The sequence below is a fragment of the Podarcis cretensis genome (genome assembly GCF_951804945.1).
Source record: "Podarcis cretensis genome assembly, chromosome: 17".
Taxonomy (NCBI): domain Eukaryota; kingdom Metazoa; phylum Chordata; class Lepidosauria; order Squamata; family Lacertidae; genus Podarcis; species Podarcis cretensis.
The window spans coordinates 40,597,915-40,621,306 of NC_137187.1; the positions used below are offsets into that span (position 1 = coordinate 40,597,915).

The 23,392-nt window shown below is 45.9% G+C and overlaps 1 protein-coding gene across 2 annotated transcripts; it reads left to right on the forward strand.

Moving 5' to 3' along the window:
• Positions 1-71: 71 nt before the first annotated feature.
• On the forward strand, positions 72-21,616 carry LOC307205967 (protein bicaudal D homolog 2-like). 2 transcript variants are annotated; one of them, XM_079958706.1, is made up of 9 exons: positions 72-214; positions 4,762-4,981; positions 5,093-5,305; positions 7,709-7,861; positions 10,600-11,007; positions 13,882-14,649; positions 19,018-19,169; positions 19,961-20,165; positions 20,958-21,616. In XM_079958706.1, the coding sequence occupies exons 2-9, from the start codon at positions 4,769-4,771 to the stop codon at positions 20,961-20,963; spliced, it is 2,118 nt and encodes a 705-aa protein (XP_079814832.1). In that variant the 5' UTR covers positions 72-214; positions 4,762-4,768; the 3' UTR covers positions 20,964-21,616. The 2 variants fall into 2 exon arrangements, with proteins under 2 accessions (XP_079814832.1, XP_079814833.1); XM_079958707.1 differs by lacking the exon at positions 72-214 and adding an exon at positions 384-773.
• The last annotated feature ends 1,776 nt before the right edge of the window (positions 21,617-23,392 follow it).

Sequence of the window (23,392 nt, forward strand, 5' to 3'; positions counted from 1 at the left end):
ACTGCTTGACGCCGGCCGCGCGGAGCGGCGCCTGGGGACGCCGCGTGCGGAGGAGAGGGAGGCGTGCCGCCCTCCCGCCTGAGGCGGAAATCCCCCGCGTCGGCCTCTGCCGGGGACCGGAGGAGCGATCTTCGCGCCCAGCCGCGCTGCCGCGCTGCCATTGGAGGACGCTGAGGCGGAGGCCACGCCCCTTGCCCGCGAGGTGAGGGCGCAGGTGAGTTTGCGCGCCTTCCTCTGAGGGGCTGCGCGCGTCGAGCCCGGCCTCGGCCCCGCGGGAGCGGCCTCCTTTCGCCTCAGCCCGCCTTCACATCCGAAAGTGACAGCCGAGTGCCTTTTCATTAGCGCCTCTGGAACCCAAGGGCGTTATAACACTGGGCTGGGTGTGGGGGGGGGGGAAGCGGCGTTATTCTCAAAACGGATTCGCGCCAACCATTTTCCTTACTCGAGCTTGCAAAGCAGCTTTCTCGGCACTCTTCTGGCTTGTTGCCAGTCACGCAGGAGGGTGGTGTTTCCCACCTTCTTCTGAGATGCGTGAAAAAGCGAAATAAGCAGTCATTTAGAAGACGGGAAGGGGGAAGTAAACCCTTCAGAAATCCACAGCAGGGCAGTACTTTTTTCTTGGGACCAAGCAAAATGTCGCAGAAGAGTGAGGTTTTGAGATCCCGGAAACTGGCAAGGTGTCACACAAAGCAGCGGGTGGGGGAGAAAGTGTGGGGTTTTGTGGCTGGAGCCCAGGGTCCGATTTGATTCTGTGGCTGGAAGCACAGCTAAAGGTGGGTACTGTGTTCCATTGCTTAATACAGAATGTGAAGCAACAATCTTCTGCACTATGAAGATGTGAAGTCAAGTTACACATTCCTCGACTGCTTAGTCTGGATTAGTTACTTTGGCCAATGCCCTAGCATGTGTTCATGGGTAAAATGGGATTAATGGCAGGAGGTGGTCATTCTTCTGGATTGCAAGGATGGTAGGTATGCATGTGTTGTTTCTCCAACACAGGATATTACGGCATTTTTCTGCAATTGTTCTTACTATTTATGGGAGCATTCCTTTGATACTTGCAGTATCTTGATTGCCGCAGTTTTGACTCCTGTTGCTTACTGCCTTTTTAACTTTAGGTTTCAGCTGTTTGACTGTGTCCTCCTTCTCACCTGCTCATACATTCAGCTCTAGCCTAGTTCTCTTTAAAATGGCCAGTTTGCCTCAGGGCTATACCAACTGAACCTCCAGGTGAAAGCTTGTGTGATGTAGTGCTCTTTCATACAGTCCATTCTCTTGTGAGCCCTCGCCTGTGATCCATTTCACCTTGGTGGCAAGTAGGCCTCTGCACTTACTACAGTACTAACATTGCCCTGCACTCAGTCACTGACAGACTCATAAAAGGTAGCGCTATAGTCTGTAACGCTCATTGCACTGGTGTGGAGGGAAGTCAAGTGGTGGTTGATCAGCTTATGTGTCATCAAAGCAGAAGTCTCTCAAGCCTGTCTGAAGACTGTTGTGAAAACAGAGTTTACTTCTAGCTTTTTTAGCTATATCCTCCTTTCCTCTAGTACCCACCATAGGAACTGTGGTAATCTTACTAGCCTTAAGGTGTCCTAAGGCTCTTTGTTTTCTTAGCAAAATGATCTGGAGAAGATACAACTTGCTTCAGAAAGCAAAGTGGCAGTCTCACATCTTTCTCTTTTGCAGTCTTCTCTGGGCAACCTTGCATTTCTATTCCTGTCTGCTTCATTTCCTGTGATTGCAAACTGCAGTATAGTGTTTGGTTCCGTGGGTACTCCTGGAGCTGGACGGGTGCAAATAATGTGTTCTGGGTTGTAAAGGGAAGGCTGGCACCCTTCTCCACCTTTGCTATCTAGTACTTCTCCAGCTAGTAACATCTATTTTCTGGGGTGTTAGGGAAGGCAGAGGCACGCTCCATTATCTCAAGATAGACTGGTGCAAATAACATTTACTTTCTAGGCAAGTAACTATTTACAAGTCTGGTGGACTATTCTTTGATGGAGTTGTTTTGTTACATCCTTTAAAATGCTTGTTAATGTTAAGGAGTGGATGACAACATTTTGTTATATTTTGTAATGGGGAGCAATGGAAATCAAGGCACATATCTTCTAGGTCAGCGTATAGCTTGGTTTTGGATGTCTGGCCAATCAAAAAACATTTTTCGGCAAATGCCTGGTAGTAGAAGATACATTGATCGTGAAGAAATTTTCCTGAGTGGAGGCTCATCCGTTGCACGCTGGGTGTGCTGATCCCTGCGATTTCCCTAAATGTAAACCTGACTGCGTAATTTGTGGTAATTGTCAAAGCATTAACACTTGGTGAACAGCAGATAATTAACTAATAAGAAAAAGCAAGTTACAGCTATTGTGAACTGTGACATGAACTCTAATGTGATACTCCACCCTTTAGACAGTGATATTTTCTTCTGATTACTGCTTGTGTTATTTTTTTAGAGAAGCTTGCAGTTATAATGGTTAGCCAGTGTGAGAAGCTTTGTTCTGCTGCTGTTTGCCCCCTCCCTATTACAAGGAAAGCAACCACACTCCTGACCTTCCTAAGCATGGCTGCATGCTTTCTCTGTATCCCCACCACTACCATCACCAAAATGCTTATATTTCCCATATTCCTTATGGAAGCTTGCATATTCCTAAATGATACTTCCATGCACAGAGACGGTACTGGATGCTGCGTAAAGAATGACAGTTGCCTTCACTCTGGGGTTCTGAGTATCTGAAAGGCATCTCCCCAGTTTCCAGACATCCCTTGGTCTTTTCCTATAAGTCAGTTCTTCTCATAGGGTAGATGCTACTTCTATCTAAATTATAAAACATAAAACAATGTTGTCCCATATACAGTGGTGCCTCGCAAGACGAAAATAATTTGTTCCGCGAGTCTCTTCGTCTTGCGGTTTTTTCGTCTTGCGAAGCACCCCTATTAGCGGATTAGCGCTATTAGCGGCTTAGTGGCTTAGAAAAAGGAGGGGAAAGCGAAAAGACTCGCAAGACGTTTTCGTCTTGCGAAGCAAGCTCATAGGGAAATTCGTCTTGCGAAGCGCCTCGAAAAACGGAAAACCCTTTCGTCTAGCGGGTTTTTCATCTTGCGAGGCATTCGTCTTGCGGGGCACCACTGCATCCCTAAAAAGCAACTCCTTCTATGTATCATGTTGTAATCAGTACAGTCTGTCAGTAGCAGCCTCTCTTAGTATGCTTCAAGGAGCATGTTCCATAGGCAAGGTTTTGCATGGAGGTGTTTTCACTGGATGCTTTTTTGAGTTCCACACATCCAGAGGGTCTATCAAAGCCAAGGTCTTCTCTAGAAGCAATGCAGTACATTTATATTCAGCCACATCTATTGTGAGCAGGGGAGCTCTCATTGAACGTAATTTGAGGGCGGGTTCAATTTGCCTCTCCCAGTGGTACTATTATCTTTCCATCTGATTCCCTCTTGGTTATTAATTATGCCATGCTGAAGTCCTTTGAGAAAGAAAGGGTGGGATACAATTTCTGGGCTGAGGTCTGTGATGTTTCTGACCAAATAGGCACCAATGTTTGGCACAGTAATGTTCCAGCTGCGACTGTTGCATGATGAATCATACATGTTAATTGATTTCTAAGTAGTTGTGCCTGCATGCTGAGATAGAGGATTAAAACTCCCAGTAAATATTTTATAGGAGGGACACGGGTGGCGCTGTGGGTTAAACCACAGAGCCTAGGACTTGCCGATCAGAAGGTTGGCGGTTCGAATCCCCGTGACGGGGTGAGCTCCTGTTGCTCAGTCCCTGCTCTTGCCAACCTAGCAATTCGAAAGCACGTCAAAGTGCAAGTAGATAAATAGGTACCGCTCCAGCGGGAAGGTAAACAGCGTTTCCATGCACTGCTCTGTTTCACCAGAAGCAGCTTAGTCATGCTGGCCCACATGGCCTGGAAGCTGTACAGGCCAATAAAGCGAGATGAGCGCCACAAACCCAGAGTCGGTCATGACTGGACCTAATGGTCAGGGGTCCCTTTACCTTTACCTTAAATATTTTATGCCTTGGTGTCTGAGGCTAACATCTAAACTATTCTTTCTCAGATGCCTCCCAGAACAATAACTCTTTGCCTGACTTTGAATCATTAGCTCCATAAAAGTTCAAAATGTGTTGGGGTGCAGTAATCAGATTAGTGGAGGCTAGTACTCTGATTTTGTATTTTTGTTTATTTGCTGTTTGTGTTTTCTCAAGCTCCTGGTTAACTCCTAGCTAATGAACATCTGAGCCATCTTTGGCCTGTTTTGTCCATGGTGGGGGTTAGGTCAAGTCAGACTTGTAAATGTTACTGTATGAAGCCACAAATTAAACCTTACTTGTGCAGTTGACTTACCACATACATGTCTATTCAGTTAATTGCCTATAACTGTTTTAGAGGTTTTACTACAACCAAGCGTTATATATTGTTAAATAAAAATGAGTAAAATATGTCTCTTTCTTTAGTATAGGTCAGAGTGATCAATAGATTAGACTTGCCTGGAGATGTTACTCATCCATGCTGAGAGGTGGCTTAAGAACACCCCAGATTTTAGTTGGAGCACCAGTGGCATATTTGAGTTTTGAATGAGCAGGGGAGATGAAATCTGGGTGTGCAAGGGATCTCCATAATGGGATTTAAAAGGGGATTGACTGGCAGCTCTGTCTATTGGATAGAGAAGCCTGATAGTTTTATCTTCTGTGCTTCCACCTATGCTTTCCTGCCTCCTAGCAAATATTTATCTGTCATTGGCCAGGGGCAGCATGCCAGCAGCCTCCATGGCCCAAGATCCAGAAAAGCTTCAAGCAGAGGTGGAGCGACTGGTGGCTGAGCTGCAGGAGGCAACCCGAGAAAAAGTCCAGGCTGCACAGTATGGGCTGGCTGTGCTGGAGGAAAATGGCGAGCTCAAGCAGCGCTGTGGTGAGCTGGAAGGCCAGTTGGAGGTGCTACGCATGGAGCTGGTCCACATGAAGGAGGTGAGTGAAAGTTTCCCCTGTTCTGCCTTGGGCAAGGATGCCCTTAGCATGTTTCCAGCTTGGGCAATGTGCTCTTAACCATAATCTCCTGCCTCCTTCTATCTTTTCTAGGCTTTAGCAGAGTCCCACAGCAGTCACAAACGGGCAGCAGCTGACGGCGAGAGCCGAGAAGAATGTCTGCTCAGAGAAACTGCTTCCAAAGAAGCCTGCCTGACTCAGACCATTGAGGAGCTTCAGAACAATGTAAAGCATCTGAGATCCCAGTTGGACAACAATGGGGTAGAAAATGAGCGTATTAGTGTGGCTCTGCGGGACTTGAGGAAGGTAATGTGATTGTGTTAAGGAACTGGGGTGGTCCATATGGGTTGTAGTTCAGAACTGTCTAGCACACAAGTCTGTACATATGTATTTTCTAAAGTGTATTAGGTTAGTTGCTAAATTGATAAAGGAATGAAATATTTGTAGTAAGCAGTTGGCTGCATTTTGCACAATTCTGTTTCCACTGCTTTATTGATTGATGTGCCACCTATATGCCATAATAGTTTCTAAGACAGGAAGGGGCAGGTGAGGCCCTCAAGTTATATAAAGCACTGCAGCCCCAGTATCTGGCTACTGTAAGTCCTGTTTGTTTCCATTCAGAAAATCTCACCAACCACTGCCCATGTGTATTCAAGATTATTTCTGCAGCCATCGAGACTGGAAGTTCTATTTTTTGTTCTTTAAACTAATGAAAGCCAGCTACATAGAATACTGAACTAAATGCTTGTGGGTTTAGAGTTTATAAAGCTAGAGTATCCCACCCATTCGGGTGAGCTTGATGAACCCTAGAGGTCATCCGAAACTTGAAGCTGGGGAGGTGCTTTGGGGAATCATTTCAGAAATCATGCTGTGCTTTAGAGGTCTTCTAAAGCACAACACAACTATGGTAACCCTCATAATGGGAGGAGGGCTGGCTGTGTCTCATTACTTCCAAGGTTTTTGAAGTACCTCAAGCATGTTCTACTTCCATCTCCAAGTTTCAGGGGAGGTCTGCAGTGGTTGTTGGATTTTGCAGCTTGAAAGGTGTGTCTAATGCCTCAGAATGATAGTGTGGCAATTCCCCCAGACTTTGAGTTGGGAGGTAACTTGGAGGATCATTTCCACAGTTGTGCTATGTTTCTGAGCTGCTCCGAGTGCTCACACGGTGAAAAATCAGGAATAAGGTTTTGCCCTTCTGCTATTGAGAGGACCAAGATCTTGGCCACCATAGAATTTAGCCTTGGTAGCCAGCCAACCAAAATGTGTGGGCCTCTTTGGTAGTGTATAACATAGAAAAACAGAGTAGCAAAAAATGGGGAATCTAACACAATGGTCCTGCAAACCAGAATGCAAAATTGGTTAGCTGTGAAATGGGAAAAGTGGTAGTGATTTGTTCCTGGAGTATTAAGACGTCCATGAGAATGTGAGATGTTGCTCCCTGCATTTTGTTATTTCTACAGTGTACTCTGTGGGTGAAATTCACTGTCATGCCATAAAAATGTTCTGCTGTGGTTGACCACCAATAGCAGCTTGTACTTGCAGCTTGATGTAAGTGTTAGATATACTTTTAAGTGTGAAACCATGTGGACACTTCTCCCTCACTTTGATTTAATAATCAAGTCCTCAGGCATTACTGGGCCATGATAAAAAGATGAAGGGGACCACAGTGACAATCATGCTAGCTCTGCCTCCCGTTGCCATGCTGGTTATCCTCCAAGTTGGAGGACAAAGCTTTGAAATGGGGGTTGGGTGGGGTCCCTGTGCTCAAGAATGTAAGAAGAATCCTGCTGGAGTAGGCCATCTAGACCAACTTTCTGTCCTCACAGTGGCTAACTTGATGACTGTGGGGAACCCTCAAGCAGGACCCAACCACAAGAGCACCCTCCCCTCCTTTGATTTCTAGCAACTGGTGTTCAGAAACTGGTGTCTCCCAACTATGGAGGCAGAGTGCCACCATCATGGCTAGTAGCCTTATCCTCCATGAATTGGACCAGTCCTCTTTTAAAGCCATCCAGGGTGCTGGTCCTCACTGACTCCTTTGGAAGCAAGTTGCATGAGCTGTATGAACAAGTACTTTCTTCTGGTGGAGGCTCCTCATGCAGCTTTGACCCCCCAAAAAGCAGGGTTTTAAAGCTTGATGAGGAGCCTCCATGAATTAACATGGAATAAGAAAGCTTCTTATCGCTGTGGGTTAAAGCCTCAGCGCCTAGGACTTGCCGATCGAAAGGTCGGCGGTTCGAATCCCTGCGGCGGGGTGCGCTCCCGCTGCTCGGTCCCAGCGCCTGCCAACCTAGCAGTTCGAAAGCACCTCCGGGTGCAAGTAGATAAATAGGGACCGCTTACCAGCGGGAAGGTAAACGGCGTTTCCGTGTGCGGCTCTGGCTCGCCAGAGCAGCAATGTCACGCTGGCCACGTGACCCGGAAGTGTCTCCGGACAGCGCTGGCCCCTGGCCTCTTAAGTGAGATGGGCGCACAACCCCAGAGTCTGGCAAGACTGGCCCGTACGGGCAGGGGTACCTTTACCTTTACCTTTAAGAAAGCTTTAAAAAGTGTTTGTAGGTAGGATGAAGTTGCTTTGGGTATTGGATCTTGCCATTAACATATCCTATATCAAGTTCTTCCTTATCCAATCCTGCCTTGATGTAATACCATATGATGGGTGGTTTGTGGCATGTCTGACTTGGTTCCTATTTCCCCCTGTCTTCCCAGGAATGTCAGATCCTAGAATCCGAGAAGGCCCGGCTATGTGAGGAGATGAAACAGGTCAAGACACGGGAGCTGCGTCAGTTGCAGGACTGTGCTGAACTTGAAGAGGAGAACATCTCTCTGCAGAAGCAGGTCTCCGTGCTCAAGGGCAGTCAGGTATTGGTATCTTCCACATACTACAGTGGGCCTGGCACTGACCACTTGAATGTGTGCCTTTCATACACTGGTGTGGACCAGATGTCAACCACGTCATTGTATAGCATCTGCTTTATAGGAATACTGCTTCGGTTGTGTTCACCTGCTTGAATTTTGCAAATGTATGTTTGCTTTCACCTACAACCATGTCCCAATGGACCTTTGCTGGCTTGTGGATGGAAGTGGGGTGATACTAATACAGCTGCTGTAGAGACACTTCTAAGATGGCTGAACTCTGAGCCTTGATTAGTTGATTCTGAACCTCAGCAGTCTAGCAGTATTGCAGGAGCAATCTTACAGGACTTAAAACATGCAACTAACCATCATAAACAGTCTAAAAATATTTAAAGCTGTAGTTCAAAACGTTAAGGGTGGAATTCAGTGTCGTACTAATATGAACATTCTACCAGTGCAAGAATTCTGCTTGTCGGGTAGAATTCTCCTCTCCTCTTCCCCATTTGCACTGTTCTAAAGGTTCTCCTGACCCTCCCAAGCTGATATGGTGGTGCAGGAGGAGGCGGGGAAGCCACATTGTGCTACCAGGACTTGTGCCAGCTCCTGCTAGCGCAACTCATTAGTTGAATCTAGCCCTGTTTTAAAGTGTTAGCCATTTGAAATCTTAAAACCTTTTCATTGTCTTGGAGAGTTTAAAAAAGAAAGTATTTGCCTGCTGCTAGAAAGACAGTAGTACAGTCATACCTTGGATCCTGAACGCCTTGCAAGTTGAATGTTTTGGCTCCCGAATGCCACAAACCCGGAAGTGAGTGTTCCTTTTTGCAACCCGAACGTCCAACACAACTTCTGCGGCTTCTGGTTGGCTGCAGGAGCTTCCTGTCCCTTGGTTTTCGAACGTTTTTGAAGTTGAATGGACTTCCGGAACATATTCTGTTTGATTTCTGAGGTACCACTATTAGGAACGCGAAGCAAGCCTCTTATAGAATCATAGAGTTGGAAGGGACCCTGAGGATCATCTAGTCCAATCCCCTGCAATGCAAGAATATGCAGCTGTCCCTTACAGGGATGGAACCTGCTGCCTTGGCATTCTCAGCATTATGCTCTAACCAACTGAGTTAAGGGTCATTCCATATCAAGTGATCCCTTTTTTTTACCTCAATAGTTTAGGCATGGCAGGGGATGCCTCTTGGAAGGCCTCCGATGTTAAGGTGCTATTAATATTTGTTGAATTTATATTTGTGTTCTCATTTTTTATTTTTATGTTGTGATCCCCTCGTTATCTTCATATGAAGGGCAGTATACAAAATGAAATTACCGTATTTTTTGCTCTATAAGACTCACTTTTTCCCTCCTAAAAAGTAAGGGGAAATGTGTGTGCCGTCTTATGGAGCGAATGAAGAAGAAGAGGAGTTTGGATTTGATATCCCGCCTTTCACTCCCTTTAAGGAGTCTCAAAGCGGCTAACATTCTCCTTTCCCTTCCTCCCCCACAACAAACACTCTGTGAGGTGAGTGGGGCTGAGAGACTTCAAGGAAGTGTGACTGGCCCAAGGTTACCCAGCAGCTGCAGGTGGAGGAACGGAGACGCGAACCCGGTTCCCCAGATTACGAGACTACTGCTCTTAACCACTACACCACACTGGCAGCTATCCCAGAAGCCAGAACAGCAAGAGGGATTGCTGCTTTCACTGCGCAGCGTTCCCTCTTGCTGTTCTGGCTTCTGATATTCAGAATATTTTTTTTCTTGTTTTTCTCCTCCAAAAACTAGGTGGTCTGTGGTCTGGTGCGCCTTTTAGAGAGAAAAATACAGTACATACAGAGTGTGTGCGTTTGCGCGTGTGCGCCTTTGTACCTGGGATCTGTGCAATTAATTGGGTTTGGAGGAAGTATTTTTTATCAGATTGAACATATTTCTCCAAGGCTCTTAACTTCAAAGGGATCAGAGCTCTTAAAAGCTCGGGGGGGGGTGTAATTGCTATACTCAAGTTTGCACCCACAATACTGATTTCTCTGCAGTGGTGTTAATAGTTGGGGACTGGAGCAGACCAGTTGTCTCCATCCTTCCATCTCTTAAGTTCCTTTTCCCTTGCTTTTTACTGATGCTTAATTGCTCGCATAGTCCAATTTCTGGATTCGAATACCTGTTGCTATGTCTCTTTCTGTGTTGAGTTAAACTATTTTTTTTTAATAGTTTCACAATTATGCAGACATACTGACTTTGCTGATGGCCTTGTTTCACTAAAAAGTACAGGACCACCACCTTTGCTACTAGGATATAGGATTTGCATTTTAAACTTATTTTGAGCTTGTTGCAGAATAATGTGCAAGATGAATAAAACAGAATTCTTTAATAGCTCTTAAATGCCTGTCCAGCTTATCTACGTCATGAATAGGCCACTAAAAGCTCACTCAGGTTTTCTTGTTTTGGTGTCTGGAACGGTGGTGATAGGAAGTTCCACAATACAGGTGCCTGTCCACAATTCCACATGTCTGTCTGACACTTACATAAGAGGACATGGAAGAAGGGCTTGCTGGTGGATCTTAAAGGATGGTGGGGATTGTTTTCCATCTGTTGGTGTAAAAAGAAAGTGTAAGCATGTGCCATATTCAGTCATCACTGGTCCAAGTGATGTTGAAGCTGAAAGATGTGGATGTCAGTAATTCAGATGAAATACTGGGGGAGGCAGGGCCTGATGATGAGCAGCAGCCAACCACCTAGTATTGTGCCCTTTTTTCCTTCCTCAGGTGGAGTTTGAAAGCATCAAGCATGCCCTTAGCTGCCGAGAGGAAGAGCTGGTGCTTGCTGGGACTCAGCTGCTGGAGCTGGGTCGTCTCCGGGACCTGGCAGAACACCAACTTCAGGAGGCACTAGAGGCTCTGCAGGCAGAGCGTGAGCAGAAGCAGGAATTGCGGCGAGAGCTGGCCATCTGCACAGGAGGGCGCCATGACTCCCTAAGCAGCTTGCAAGCCAACCTAGAAGAGCTTAACCACAGCCGTGCAGAGGAACAGGATAGTGGCTTTGCCAATGCCAGCAGCATTGGGAGCATGGCTTCCACACCCCACAGCATCCGGCCTGCACCTGGTCTTGTGGCAGACCTCTTCAGTGAGCTTAACTTGGCAGAGATTCACAAACTGCAGCAACAGCTGCTCCAGGTAAGCAGGTTAAGCCCTGTGGATCAGGGAGAGGTTTGGTTTCAATATGAGATGACTAACAACGTGAATTGCATTCCTGTTGCACAGTGGAGCAAGATGTGCTATGTTTTGGGCCAATGCGAATGGTTAGCTATCCCCACCCCTCACCCTACCCCAGCTGGCTAACTTGGGGTTTGCAGCTCTGTTAGAGATTCAGTCCACTGCCATGTACTGTGTATCCAAATTCTGAAAAAGTCCTTGCCCCTGTCTCTGTAGTTACTGTGTAATACTTCAAGGGATGAAATCAAATTGTTGAATGCTCCATTGTAGAAAAACAAAGCTAGTATTGGCAAGAAGATTCTAGTTTAGTCTTTGCCCCTGGTAATTTATATTTGAATGTACAGAGACTTGTTTTTTACACAAGGGCGTCATTTAAACCAAATTCTTCTTCCTTGGACAGTCCATCTCTTACTTTGGCTAATAGGCAGTTGTGATTGATCTCCCACACAAGAGTCCTCTGGTGCATGTGGGGAACTTATCAGGAGGGATGTGCTTCAGTTCTCACTTTATGCTGGGCTTGGGGAATAAACAGCACTAGCTGTGCAAAGCCCAGTGTGCTGATGCAAGGCAAGACCCCTTGTTTTTCTCTTCCACTTCCCCTCCTGCCCAGAGCCCTCTTGTACCTGCAAAGAACGCAGAGCCTAGGGCTTGCCGATCAGAAGGTCAGCAGTTCGAATCCCCGCGATGGGGTGAGCTCCCGTTGCTCGGTCCCTGCTCCTGCCAACCTAGCAGTTCGAAAGCACAAAGTGCAAGTAGATAAATAGGTACCATTCCAGCAGGAAGGTAAACATCGTTTCCGTGCGCTGCTCTGGTTCACCAGAAGCAGCTTAAGTCATGCTGGCCACATGACCCAGAAGCTGTACGCTGGCTCCCTCAGCAAGTAAAGCAAGATGAGTTGTCTGCGACTGGATCTAATGGTCAGGGATCCCTTTACCTTTACTTATCCCTTGCTTTTATCCAGCCACACGATTGTCAGAGAACCTGGGGAGAGTGAGTGGTTTCTTGTGCCCAGCAGAATTATTCCCTCCCCGTACGCAAGCTATGAAGAACTTAAAAACTTGTTGAGTGGGAAGAGTTATCAAAGCTAGGAAATGGTAAAAGCAAGGTAGATGCTGAATAGAAGAATGGTACAAAGAAGTGTGGGATATAGCGATTAATGATAAATTAACGTGTGCTATTAAAGTAAGAAGGGGAATATGGAAGAGAAATGACTTTGAGAAAATATGGAGAATATTTCTGGAGTTCATGTTGTTAAACCATCTCAAGAAGTCTTAATTTTTTGGAAATTTATTATTATGATAAATGATAGTCTCATGGTGGGGTGCACATTTCTATTTGCATTATTTTTACTTTAAGGGAAAAATAGAGAAAAATATTATTCCCTCCCCATTCACAGAGGATGCAGGAGTGGGATATCTTGGTGTTGACTATCTGGCAAGGGCAACTCCAGCTAGATTTGTAGACCCTTGATTTTTCCATCTGTAATCCTGAAGTGGTCCAGGGCAGCATTAGATGGCATCCCCTAGAACTCCTTGCCATTCCGTTTTGCCTCAGGCAGAGGATGAAGGTATTACAGCACAAATAGTGGCCATCATTGCAATTTCAACAATCAGGCTGTGATGTTAAAAAGTGGGTTCCTGTTCTTCAAAACTTAAAATGTACTGTAATGGGACTATTTCCTCTTTCTGTAGGGCGGGGAGCATGGGTGTGGCAAAAGCTAAGAAAATGCTAGGCTGGGAAGTGATTTTCTAAGCAAGGTTTTAGAGATCAAAATTATGGCTTGATAGTATTGATCCACAGTGAACTCAAAGGAGCTATTCTGACTGCAAGTCGCTCGGATGCCAGAGGCATAGCTTTTGGGTTTCTACTCTGCCAATAATCTTGTCTGTGGAGTCTGCTGTTTGTTTCTGTCTGTCTGTCTCCCCACTCCGGTTGAGCTGGAAGCTTCTCAGTCGCCTGTAGAGTGAGTGGCAGGAAGCCACTAAAGTTATTCCGAGCAGCTGCACATCCTGCCCAGCTGGCGTCATGCTCTGGCCTGACCCTGTTGCACTTTCCCCACCCCCTTCAGGCTGCTTGTCTGCAGATTATCTCTCCCTCCTGCCAAGCCAGTTGTCTTGGCAAAGGAGGTTTGAATGCTGTTCTACTCTTGCAAGGTATTGGAGACATTTGTCCACTTTGTCCACTTTTTGTCTAGAATGCAGCTCTCTCTTCTTCCATCTTCTATTTTTAACAGCTTATCTTGTATTAGAGATCACCCACAGTTTAGAGAGCCTCCTGAAGGTGAATGCTATGATAGTTGATTCTGGGTCACTTCCGGCTAGCCTCATTCTGGCCACCCTTGGCCAAAGGAAATACCTGGCTGCGAATCAAAAGCCCGGAAGCTCAGCTTCTTTTTGTATGGCTCTTTAAAGCCCAGATGGAAACTTGAGACCTGGGAGTGGCAAGCTCTATAAAGAGATAGCCTGTCCCTTCTGTATTGATCCCTCCAAAAGGGTCACAGTTTCGGAATAGAACTGAGCAGCCTTAATCTCTGGGGTAAGGCTGCAAAACCAGTGCTGTCCTTGCTCACTCAGAGCACTTGCCTATTAAGAGTGTCCTTGCCAGCTACTCCCAGTTTAGTTCCTGTTTTCCATGCCAGGACGTAGCTCTGCAAAATACATAGCCTGTTCTTGACATAAAGTGCTCTTGAGCATGTCCCAACAACTTAGAGTTCTATTGGCCTCCTTGGATCTGGATTTATCTTATGGCTCAGTTTATCTCCATGCCTTGTGTTGGGAAACATAAACACCAAACTCTCTCCCCACCCCCTTTCTAATTTCCTGTTTGCATTATTAGGCAGAAAATGAGAAGGCCTCGCTTGCCTCAGACCTGCAGGACCTTAAGAAACAGCTGAGCAGCACCCAGGAGGCTCTAGCCCAGCAACAGCTGTGCAACAACCATGAGGTGGAGCAGTTTCAGACCCTGGATGCTGGCCCTAGCAATGGCGGGGACCACCCATCACCCTGTGAGAGGGAGCGCTGCCATGAAGAGTTAGAAAAGGCCCAGCTGGCAGCCCGGCAGGAGAGGGAGGCAGCTGCTCATTTAGAAACGGAGCTGCGGGTTGCCCGAAGGATGGCACGGGAGAGTCAGTCACGGCTGGCTCAGGCCCAGGAAGAGCTCCTGGGTTTTTCCGAGGAGATGGCCGCTCTGTATCATCATGTCTGTGCCTGCCACAGCATCACCCCTCAGCGTGTTGTGTTGGACTATTACCGGGAAGGTCGTGGAGCCCGGAGCATGTGCAGAAGACGGTCCTCCCGAAAACTCCTACTCACAGAAATGGAGACAAGCAGCAGTGGGGACCAGTCCCCAGCCAGCAGCCCCAGTTCCCCCTGTGGGTTGGAGCCCCTCAATGTGGCCAACCTGACTGCCGTCTTGCGAGAACAACTAGGGCACCTGCAGGTGGCGCTCTCCCTGGTGCATCAGCAGGGCCTGATGGGGCATGGTGCCGAACTGGAGCGTGACAAGGAGGCGCTGGTGGAGGAGGTGCTGAAGCTGAAGTCCCTGCTGAGTACTAAGCGGGAGCAGATCGCCACCCTGCGCACAGTACTCAAGGCCAACAAGCAGGTGGGTGCAGGAGTAGCCTGGCTGTGGTGCAAGTCAGCCCTGAGTGACTAGGATGGGGAGGGTGAGAAAGGTGTGGGCCTGCAGCTGGGACTGGGAGCACCCTCAGCTAGTGCAATGAGCCCTTTTGGTGGGTTGCCCACTGCCAGTAGCACCTTTTTCATCTTGCTGCTGCTTCTCCTGCCAAACAGTGCAGGCAGAGGAAGAAGAATGGAGTTCTGCTAGGCTACTGGTGCCAAATGGGCTCATCAGTGAGAGTTATGGGGATTTTCTTACACTGACTGCAAAACTGAATGTGTTAAGAAGTCACAAAACAGGTATGATCAGGCTGTGAATATGTTGTGTCTAAAAGTAAATGAATCTTTGCCGAGGCAATATTTTGCGATCTTGCAAATTGCAGAATTATACAACATTTATTTTACACAGGTTTCTTCTGTCTATCATAGGAAGAGCAAGGGATTGTTCCAATTATTTTTATTGATTTTCCAAATTATTACAAATCATTACGGAATTAATTCAATACAATTTCCAAAACTGATTTCCTTCTCTTCTTGCAAGATATGTCCATGATAGACCACCGTTGCTGTTAGTTCTCAATTTCTAGTTGAAATCACCCCATAATTTCAGTTATATTTTCCATCAGCTGCCCCTTTACAACCCTGCAAACAGCAAATATATTTAAAAAAACTTAGTGTGTATATTTGATTGCAGCATGTGTAGTATTTCAGTAAGTTCTTATTTCCAGATTTCGGCATTTATTTTCCAGCTTGAATATTTTCACATGTTCAAATCAAAGTTCTTTCCCTGGTTCACTGATTTACTGCAGTTCTCCTGTCTCCTCCATCTGTGCTCGCCTTACCCAAACTCACATTCCTTCCTACTGGGAATACAGTGTCAAGCTACAGCATAAATAAACTTACAAAAACTCTTTACAGAGAGACCATTCTAAGAGCAACCCAGCCATTGGATTCCATCACTGCAATGCCTTAAAAACATCTTTTCCATTGCATATGTCTTTCTCTTTAAATCATCCTCTTTGTGGCTTCCATCCTTCCATCATGTCAGGTTAACTGTGGATTGTTATTAGCTGCATTTCCTCCTCCCACAAGAGAAATATTTTGATGGTGGCTTACAACAATGAAGGCTAGAAACGTGTTCTAAAACTAAGATTCTCTGGAGTGGAATTGTATTCCCAACCTCTCATTCAGTGCTCCCACATGATTTTGGCCCATGAATAGGCCTGGATGTGATGTGGCATGGCCTGAGATCACAGGCCCTTGCATACCATTTGTTTTAATGTTTCATAAGCTGCTTTTTTGGAAAGCCACCAAGAAACAAATAATAACAACAACAATCAAAGAGCAGCAGACTGGGGAGGCAGGCTACAGGTCTGCCTAAATAATAAGGTGGTTTTCACTAGCCTTTCTTTGGAAAGCTGATGGGTATGGGGCTAAGTGGGCCTCCTGGGTTCCAGAGTTTGGGCACAACAGCTGAAAAAACCCTTGACACATTTAACCACTAGCTGTACCTTAGATGGTGGGGAATGCAGAGCAGGACACTTTGTCTAGGTTCCCAGACAGCAGGCCCTGCCTTCCAAATACCAGTGCCATGTTTAAACTCTGGGTGGACTGACAGCATCCAGTGCAAACCAAGAAAATGCACTTGGAGGGGGTGGCGGCTTATAGCAACCCTGTTAATAGAATTTCCAATTGTCTGGGAGGGGTTTATCCACCCCACTTCCTTTGGCTGCAGTCCTGGGGCACTCTTACCTTCCTGTCCTTGTCCTGTTCTTCTGCTCCTCCCTCGTCCCACCAGTACTGTTCTCTTCACAGCCCTGCATTCCTAGCAACTATTGCGGCTTTCCTCACTGTTTGCAGCATGAGCCCTGTGCTTAGGCTGCTTGATAGGTTTTCTCCAACTTTCCAGGCCTGGGAAAGAAGGCAGAAAGGGCTGCATCCCAAAAAAGTGGTGGTCTGGGCTTGCATTCAGTGTTAGAAACTCAGATATTTAAGCTAATCACCAAATGGCACCTTAAACCTATGTTATGGTCACCACAACATAATGTCTGGGCACCTTTTTTTTTAAAAAAAAAATAAGCTTGTTGATAATTTTGTTTCTATACCACTTTACATTTTAAAGAAAAAAATATTGGTGGTTTACAACACATTAAAACATCAAGTAAAACGAACAGTCCAGAATAAAACAAATTCAAGCTTCAAGGAAAACACTTCAGATCTTACTCCAAGTGACATTTTTCTTTCCCCATATTTATTTACCTACTTAACTTATATAAGCTACTCCATAGCAGAAGTACTCTAGGAAGCCAGTTCGGTGTAGTGGTTAGAGTGTTGGACGTGGGCCTGCAAGATCAGGGTTCAAATCCCCACTCAGTCATGAAGCTCACTGGGTGACCTTGGGCCAGGCACAGCCTCTGAACTTGCCTCACAGGGTCATTGTGGAGATTAACTGAGGAGAGAAGTTAACCATGTACTCCTGGGAGAAAAAGGCAGGAGATCAATGCAATAAATAAACTCTTCCGCTTACCTGCTTTAAAAAAACTGGAGGGGCCAGCCAGATGGAGATGTCTTTTTTTTCCCCTTCAAATTTTTTTATTGATTTTCACAAAATTAAAAACACACTAACAAATAAACAAACAAACATAAATCATAACCTTATTAAAACTAATCTTCTTAACATTGTTAAGTGACTTCCTCGTATCCCCCTAGTTGAATTTCAGTGCTTATCATTTTAACGGTTTTCCAAATCAAAGTTCTTATAATTTTAACTTAATCACTTAACATCACTCTTTCTTCCCAATTCAGCATTAAACATAATAATTCATCACATTACTTATTTAAGTCCTAAGCCTAACTGGTGATTGCAATCTTTTTCCAATTAATTTAACTTAACGTATTTAACTAAATAATCATTAAATTTCATCCATTCTTCCTGGTACTCCTCCTCATTCTGATCGTGGACTCTTCTGGTCAGGTCGGCTAGCTCCGAAAAGTCCATCTTCATGCTGATGAAGATGAAGATGCCAGATGGAGATATCAGTTGCCAACCTGGCATCCAGACAGAGATCTCCACGTGGTTGCAGTTGAACCTGCACCTGTTGAAAAACGCACATGATGAATTTCTGACACAGCTTGCATGTGTAAGACTGGATATTGGGAATACTCCTTGCACATATACCAGGATTGAGCAGTCCTGGGATCTTTCAAGCACCCTAGGCTGTGTTCTGGAGGCTCCTTGCTGGAGCATCTTCTCTTGCTTTTAAAAAAAGGGCTGAAGCAAGAATGGGGCCACCCATGAGTGTAATCCTAGAGACACATAAACTTGTTCAATCTCTGAAAAAGGTGTCCTGTTGATGTGTTCCCTGTTGCTGACCTGAAAGTGAAGTAGCTTCTTGAAGGTATTTCCTTATCAGCAGGCTGGTAGCCCCTTGTGCCTGGCTCTTCCAAGATTGTTCTTGTGGGTGGAATGGTTCCAGCTGCCTGTTTGAGTCTCCTATGCATAGCAGCATAGAAGGGTGTGTGCGCTATGTTTGTGTGCCAGTGCTTTAATGATACTTTCTGCATATAGTGAAGGGTGTTTCCATGTGGAGAAGCTATAGGTCAAAGAATGGGAAGGGACCTCAATGGTCATCTAGTTCAACCCCCTACAATGCAGGAATCTCAACTAAGCATCCGTGACAGATGGCCATCGAACCTCTGCTTTAAAACCTTCAAGGAAAGAGAGTCCACCACATCCCAAGAGAATCCCTTCTACTGTCAAACAGCTCTTACTGTCAAAAAGTTCTTCCTGGTGTTTAGTTGGAATCTCCTTTCTTGGTTCAAGTCCTACCCTCCAGAGCAGGAGAAAACAAGCAAGCTCCATCCTCCATGTAATATCCCTTGAGATATTGGAAGGTGGCTATCATATCTCTTCTTTTCCAGGCTAAACATACCCAGCTCCTTCAACCATTTCTCATAAGGCGTGGTTTCCAGGCCCTTGTTCATCTTGGTCATCCCTCCTCTGCATACGTTACAGCTTGTCAATATCCTCCTTAAATTGTGAAGCCCAGAACTCCAGGCGTAGTCTAACCAAGGAAGAACAGAGTGGTAGTATTACTTCCATTGACCAGACACTAGACTTCTGTTGATGCAGCATAGCATAGCATTTGCTTTTTTTGCTGCTGCATCACACTGTTGACTGAGGGTCAGCTTGTGGTCTACAAAGATCACTAGATCCTTTTCACAGCTACTACTGGCAAGCCAAGTGTCCCCCATCTTTTATTTGTTCATTTGGTTATTCCTGCCTAAATGCAGAACCTTACATTTGTCCCTATTGTTAGTGCATCATCTGACCCTTGGCAACCTTCCCTTTTAGACGGCAGAGGCCGCCCTCTCAAACCTTAAAGGCCAGTTTGAAGGCGAGAAGGTGCTGGTGTCGGAGACCATGGCCAAGCTGCGTCATGAGCTGAAAGCCTTGAAGGAGGATGCTGCTACTTTCTGCTCCCTACGTGCCATGTTCGCCAGCAGGTTAGGAACGGGCATCCCAGGGAGCTGTGCCTATAGTAGAGAAGGGGCAGTGGGGCAGAGGTTGGAGGTAAGCCGCCTCTTGAAGTGGGTGGGGGCTGGCATTGAGCCTTTGATCTACTGCTGCTCCTGTTTCATGTTGGAATTGTGCCACTATCCTCACACAAGTGCTGAAACTGAGGACTTGCCATGTAGATTGGGAGAATCAAGTAATTGTGATATTGACTGGTTGTGGACTAGGAAGGCTGGTTTCACACGATGCATAGAAAGAGATGGAAAGCTGCTTAGACCGCAGAAGTTGCACAAGAGAAGGAAGCTGCAGGGGGTGAGGTAATGCTCTTTGAGGGGGTGCTGAACTAAAACAAAACTCCAAGATGTGCAATGTTTGTCATATTCTGTGCCACCAAAGGGTGGAATATAGAGCCTATATATTGCCCAACATAAAACAAAATTTCTTAGATTCCTCATAACTTGTTTTGACAGTTGGCCAAACTATTCATATTATTGAAGCCCTATTCCTATAGCTTCTGAGATATTGCCAGGCATTGCTCATGCATTTTCCAATATACTTTCACAACCATAAGGACTAGAAACCACCCTTAATTTAAAGGGAGCCAAGATTTCAGCAAGCAATGATTAGTGTCCAGTGGGATATTCCATTCTTTTTCTGGCATTTGATGGGACCCTGAGTATATGCAAAGCACTGAGAGCTGGTGTTAAGGCCTGCCCAGGATTCTGTGGTGTTGATCCTTTTTGACACTCGCCTTGAACTCACCACCTCCATCTGTCTCCAGGTGTGACCAGTATGTGAGTCAGCTAGATGAGATGCAGCGGCAGCTGGCAGCTGCTGAGGATGAGAAGAAGACACTGAGTTCCCTCTTGCGCATGGCCATACAGCAGAAGCTGGCACTCACACAAAGGTTGGAGTCCCTGGAGAGCCCGGCTGAGGGGCCACGGGGAAGTAGCAGGAGGGCACTCAGGCCAGCCAAGGGTAGTGCGGTAAGAACAGTTGGAGCAATGAGTTCTGCTATGGGTGGGTGGTGAAACAAAACCCCGTGAAGCCATTTACCTGCTTAGGATGTAATGCTGCCCAGCTGCCTTTGGGAGTGATGCACAGCTTCTTCAAATTTATCAGTTCAAATTTCGCATAGAACTGTGGCAGGGTAATAGCCCTGAGAAGGTGTAGCCTTGAGTGATGTATAACCAGTGTACTTGTTCAGCTTTAATAACACTTACTTATCCAAGCAATTATCTCTGGAGATGATAAACCAGGAGAGTCAGTGTGGTAATGTGGTTAGAATGTCAACCCTGAGAGACCAGGGTTCAAATCCCCACTTGTCCATGAAGCTCACCACCAGTCACTGCCTCTCAGCAGACTGCTTTGGGGGATTATATGAGGAGCTCCATAGAGAAAAAGGTGGGATATAAATGCAGTAAATGAAAATTAAATGATGACACACGTGAGAGCCAAGGCTCTATTGTCCACGGACCAATAGCAATCCCCTACCCCACCTTCCATGCAGCCTTATAACTGAGAGCTAATGTGGCACTGAAGCCTTTGTGAACCCACTAGGTGGCCTTATGCCAGCCTCAGTCTCCTCCCACACCAGTCAACAAAATTGGTCAATATGGTGGCACCTTAAACAGTTCAAGTGCTGTGTGAATGCTTAGCTGTAATGTGAGTATCTATGCCAGGGCCAGCACAGGAGAGCTATAGGAAAACAAGCGGTACTTTTTAATGTATCTTTCTAACTGCCTTTCTTCTCTCCCTGGTCCCCGTTCTCCTTTCAGAGATGAGACAGCCAGTATCCAGTGCAGGATTTCCAGGCACTTCTCATTCATTCAGTGTCTTCCATTGTGGTCACAGAACTCCGTTTATTATTATTATCTTTTGCATAACATGGAGAAGCCTGGCACCTGCAAGCTGTAGCCCATCAAGAGGAACCCTGTGCCAGCAGCAGGCCTCCAGCCAGTGTTTGCTTCCTGCCCTCGTGCCTTAAGAGTTATGTGAAGATACACACACCTTTTCTCTGTTTGCCTCAGTGCTGACTTTCCTAAGCGCCTCTAACACTGTGCCTTTTTGTGAGACACTGATGTCTGCCTTAATGACCAGGGCTGCCTGCTTTGGGTCTGGCTGTGAAAAGATGGGTTCCTCCCTTCCCCTGAATTTCTTTGCGCTGCTGTACTCTCCCAGGCCCATCACTTCTCTGTCTCCCCATGGGGTTTTGCACATAGTTAATGACTATATTGCTGACTGCATGGATTGTGGGGAGAAGGAAAACTAGCCCCATGCAGCCATGAGACATGTTGTGAGATGGACCCAGCAGTGTCTCCTGTTAACCTCACCATCCTGACACCAGCAGTATAAGAGTATGAAAGAGTTTTCTTTGTAGTCTGGAGCAAGATGAGCCCTGGTTGTTTGCCTCAAATAAAGAATTGATTTCCCTGCATCCCTAGCCTTTTTTCTTTAACTAATTCAGAGCATTAAGTAATAGTTATTACAAAATATGATAAATAACATAAGATTATTACTAGAAAACCACTCTTTGATTTTAGACTATACCACTTGAAATTCTACTGTAACAGTGTTCCCATTCATTTATGTACAGTAGCAAGAAAGGATAATCTAAGTTGGGGTTTTGTGGCTCTTTCAGTGTTTGTCTTGGACTCCAACTCCAACTTCAGTCAGCATGACTGGTGGTCGGGGAGGATGGGCTACAGGTTCCAATCTCTGGCCCAAATGGAAGCCATGTTTTTAAATACATTGTCCATTTGCCTTCTAAATTCCATAAGCTTTGGGCAATATTCAGCTATGTTTTGCTCAGAGGAGACCCATTTAAATTAACGAACATGACTAAGTTAAGTCTTTTTCATTTTAATGGATCAAGCTTGAATAAAACATGAATGCCACCCACTCCCACTTAGTGATCTTCATATCTATATATGATGCGGGTGGCCCTGTGGTCTAAACCACTGAGCCTCTTGGGCTTGCTGATTGGAAGGTTGGCTGTTTGCATCCCCGCGATGGGGTGAGCTCCCGTTGCTCTGTCCCAGCTCTTGCCAACCTAGCAGTTCAAAAGCATGCCAGTGCAAGTAGATAAATAGGTATCACTGCTGCGGGAAGGTAAATTGTGTTTCTGTGTGCTCTGGCACTCGTCATGGACCTCCATGCACCAGTAGCGGTTTAGTCATGCTGGCCACATGACCCGGAAAACTGTCTGTGGACAAACACGGGCTCCCTCGACCTGAAAGTGAGATGAGCGCTGCAACCCCATAGTCGCCTTTGACTGGACTTCACCGTCCAGGGATCCTTTACCTTTACCTTTTACCTGTATCCACATATCCTTACAGCTTCTCTAACCATTCTGCTATCCTTGGTACACTTTTCTGTTTAGTAAATAACATCCTAGTTTTGGTGGTTGCATAATATTTTCCTTCCACTTTTGTCTTTTTACCAAATTCACATCTAAAGGATGACAAACATTGCTAGACCTATTGGGGCAGACCCTGTCCTTAATTCCTTTATCCAAGCTTTTGTTGCCACCATGCTACAAAGTAATGCAACTTCTTTTTCTATGGTCCTTCTCACTCAGGATATTTTTAAGAATCTTATTGTGAAGGCATCATGGCTGGGTGGAGATGGCTTTCTCTGTGCAGGGAAAACTGTGTCCATGACTTCAGCCAAAACAACTGTAGCCCATCTGGCTTGCTTGCACAGCTTTCAAAAACTACTTTGTGCTTCAAGCAGATTGTGCCAGGCACAGGGTGTGTGGTGTGTGGGCCTCTGTGCATTTAAACAAAAAGCAAATGGACCACAGCTTGAAGACGAGGAAGCAGTGTCAAGAGGTCAGATATAAACGAAAAGAAAAGAACTCACTCTGAAACTCACCTACAGGTGGTACCTAACACCAAGAAAACTAGCGCTAATACGCCCAGGAACCTCACCAAAATGCTGGAGAGGGTCACCTCCACAGGCATGTACCTCCACATGTGGTGGGAGTGCCCCCAAATCCAACTATTCTGGACAACAGCCACATGAGAAATATGTAAAATAACTAAGCAAGTATTAGACATCACCCCAGAATTGGCCCTACTAAACATCTTCCAAGACAACAATGCCCATTTACACCACAAAGAACTCATAACCCACCTACTTTCAGCAGCCAGAAACACCATAACCAGACACTGGAGAGACCTGTCAGGAGTAAGCATGGACCAATGGTACC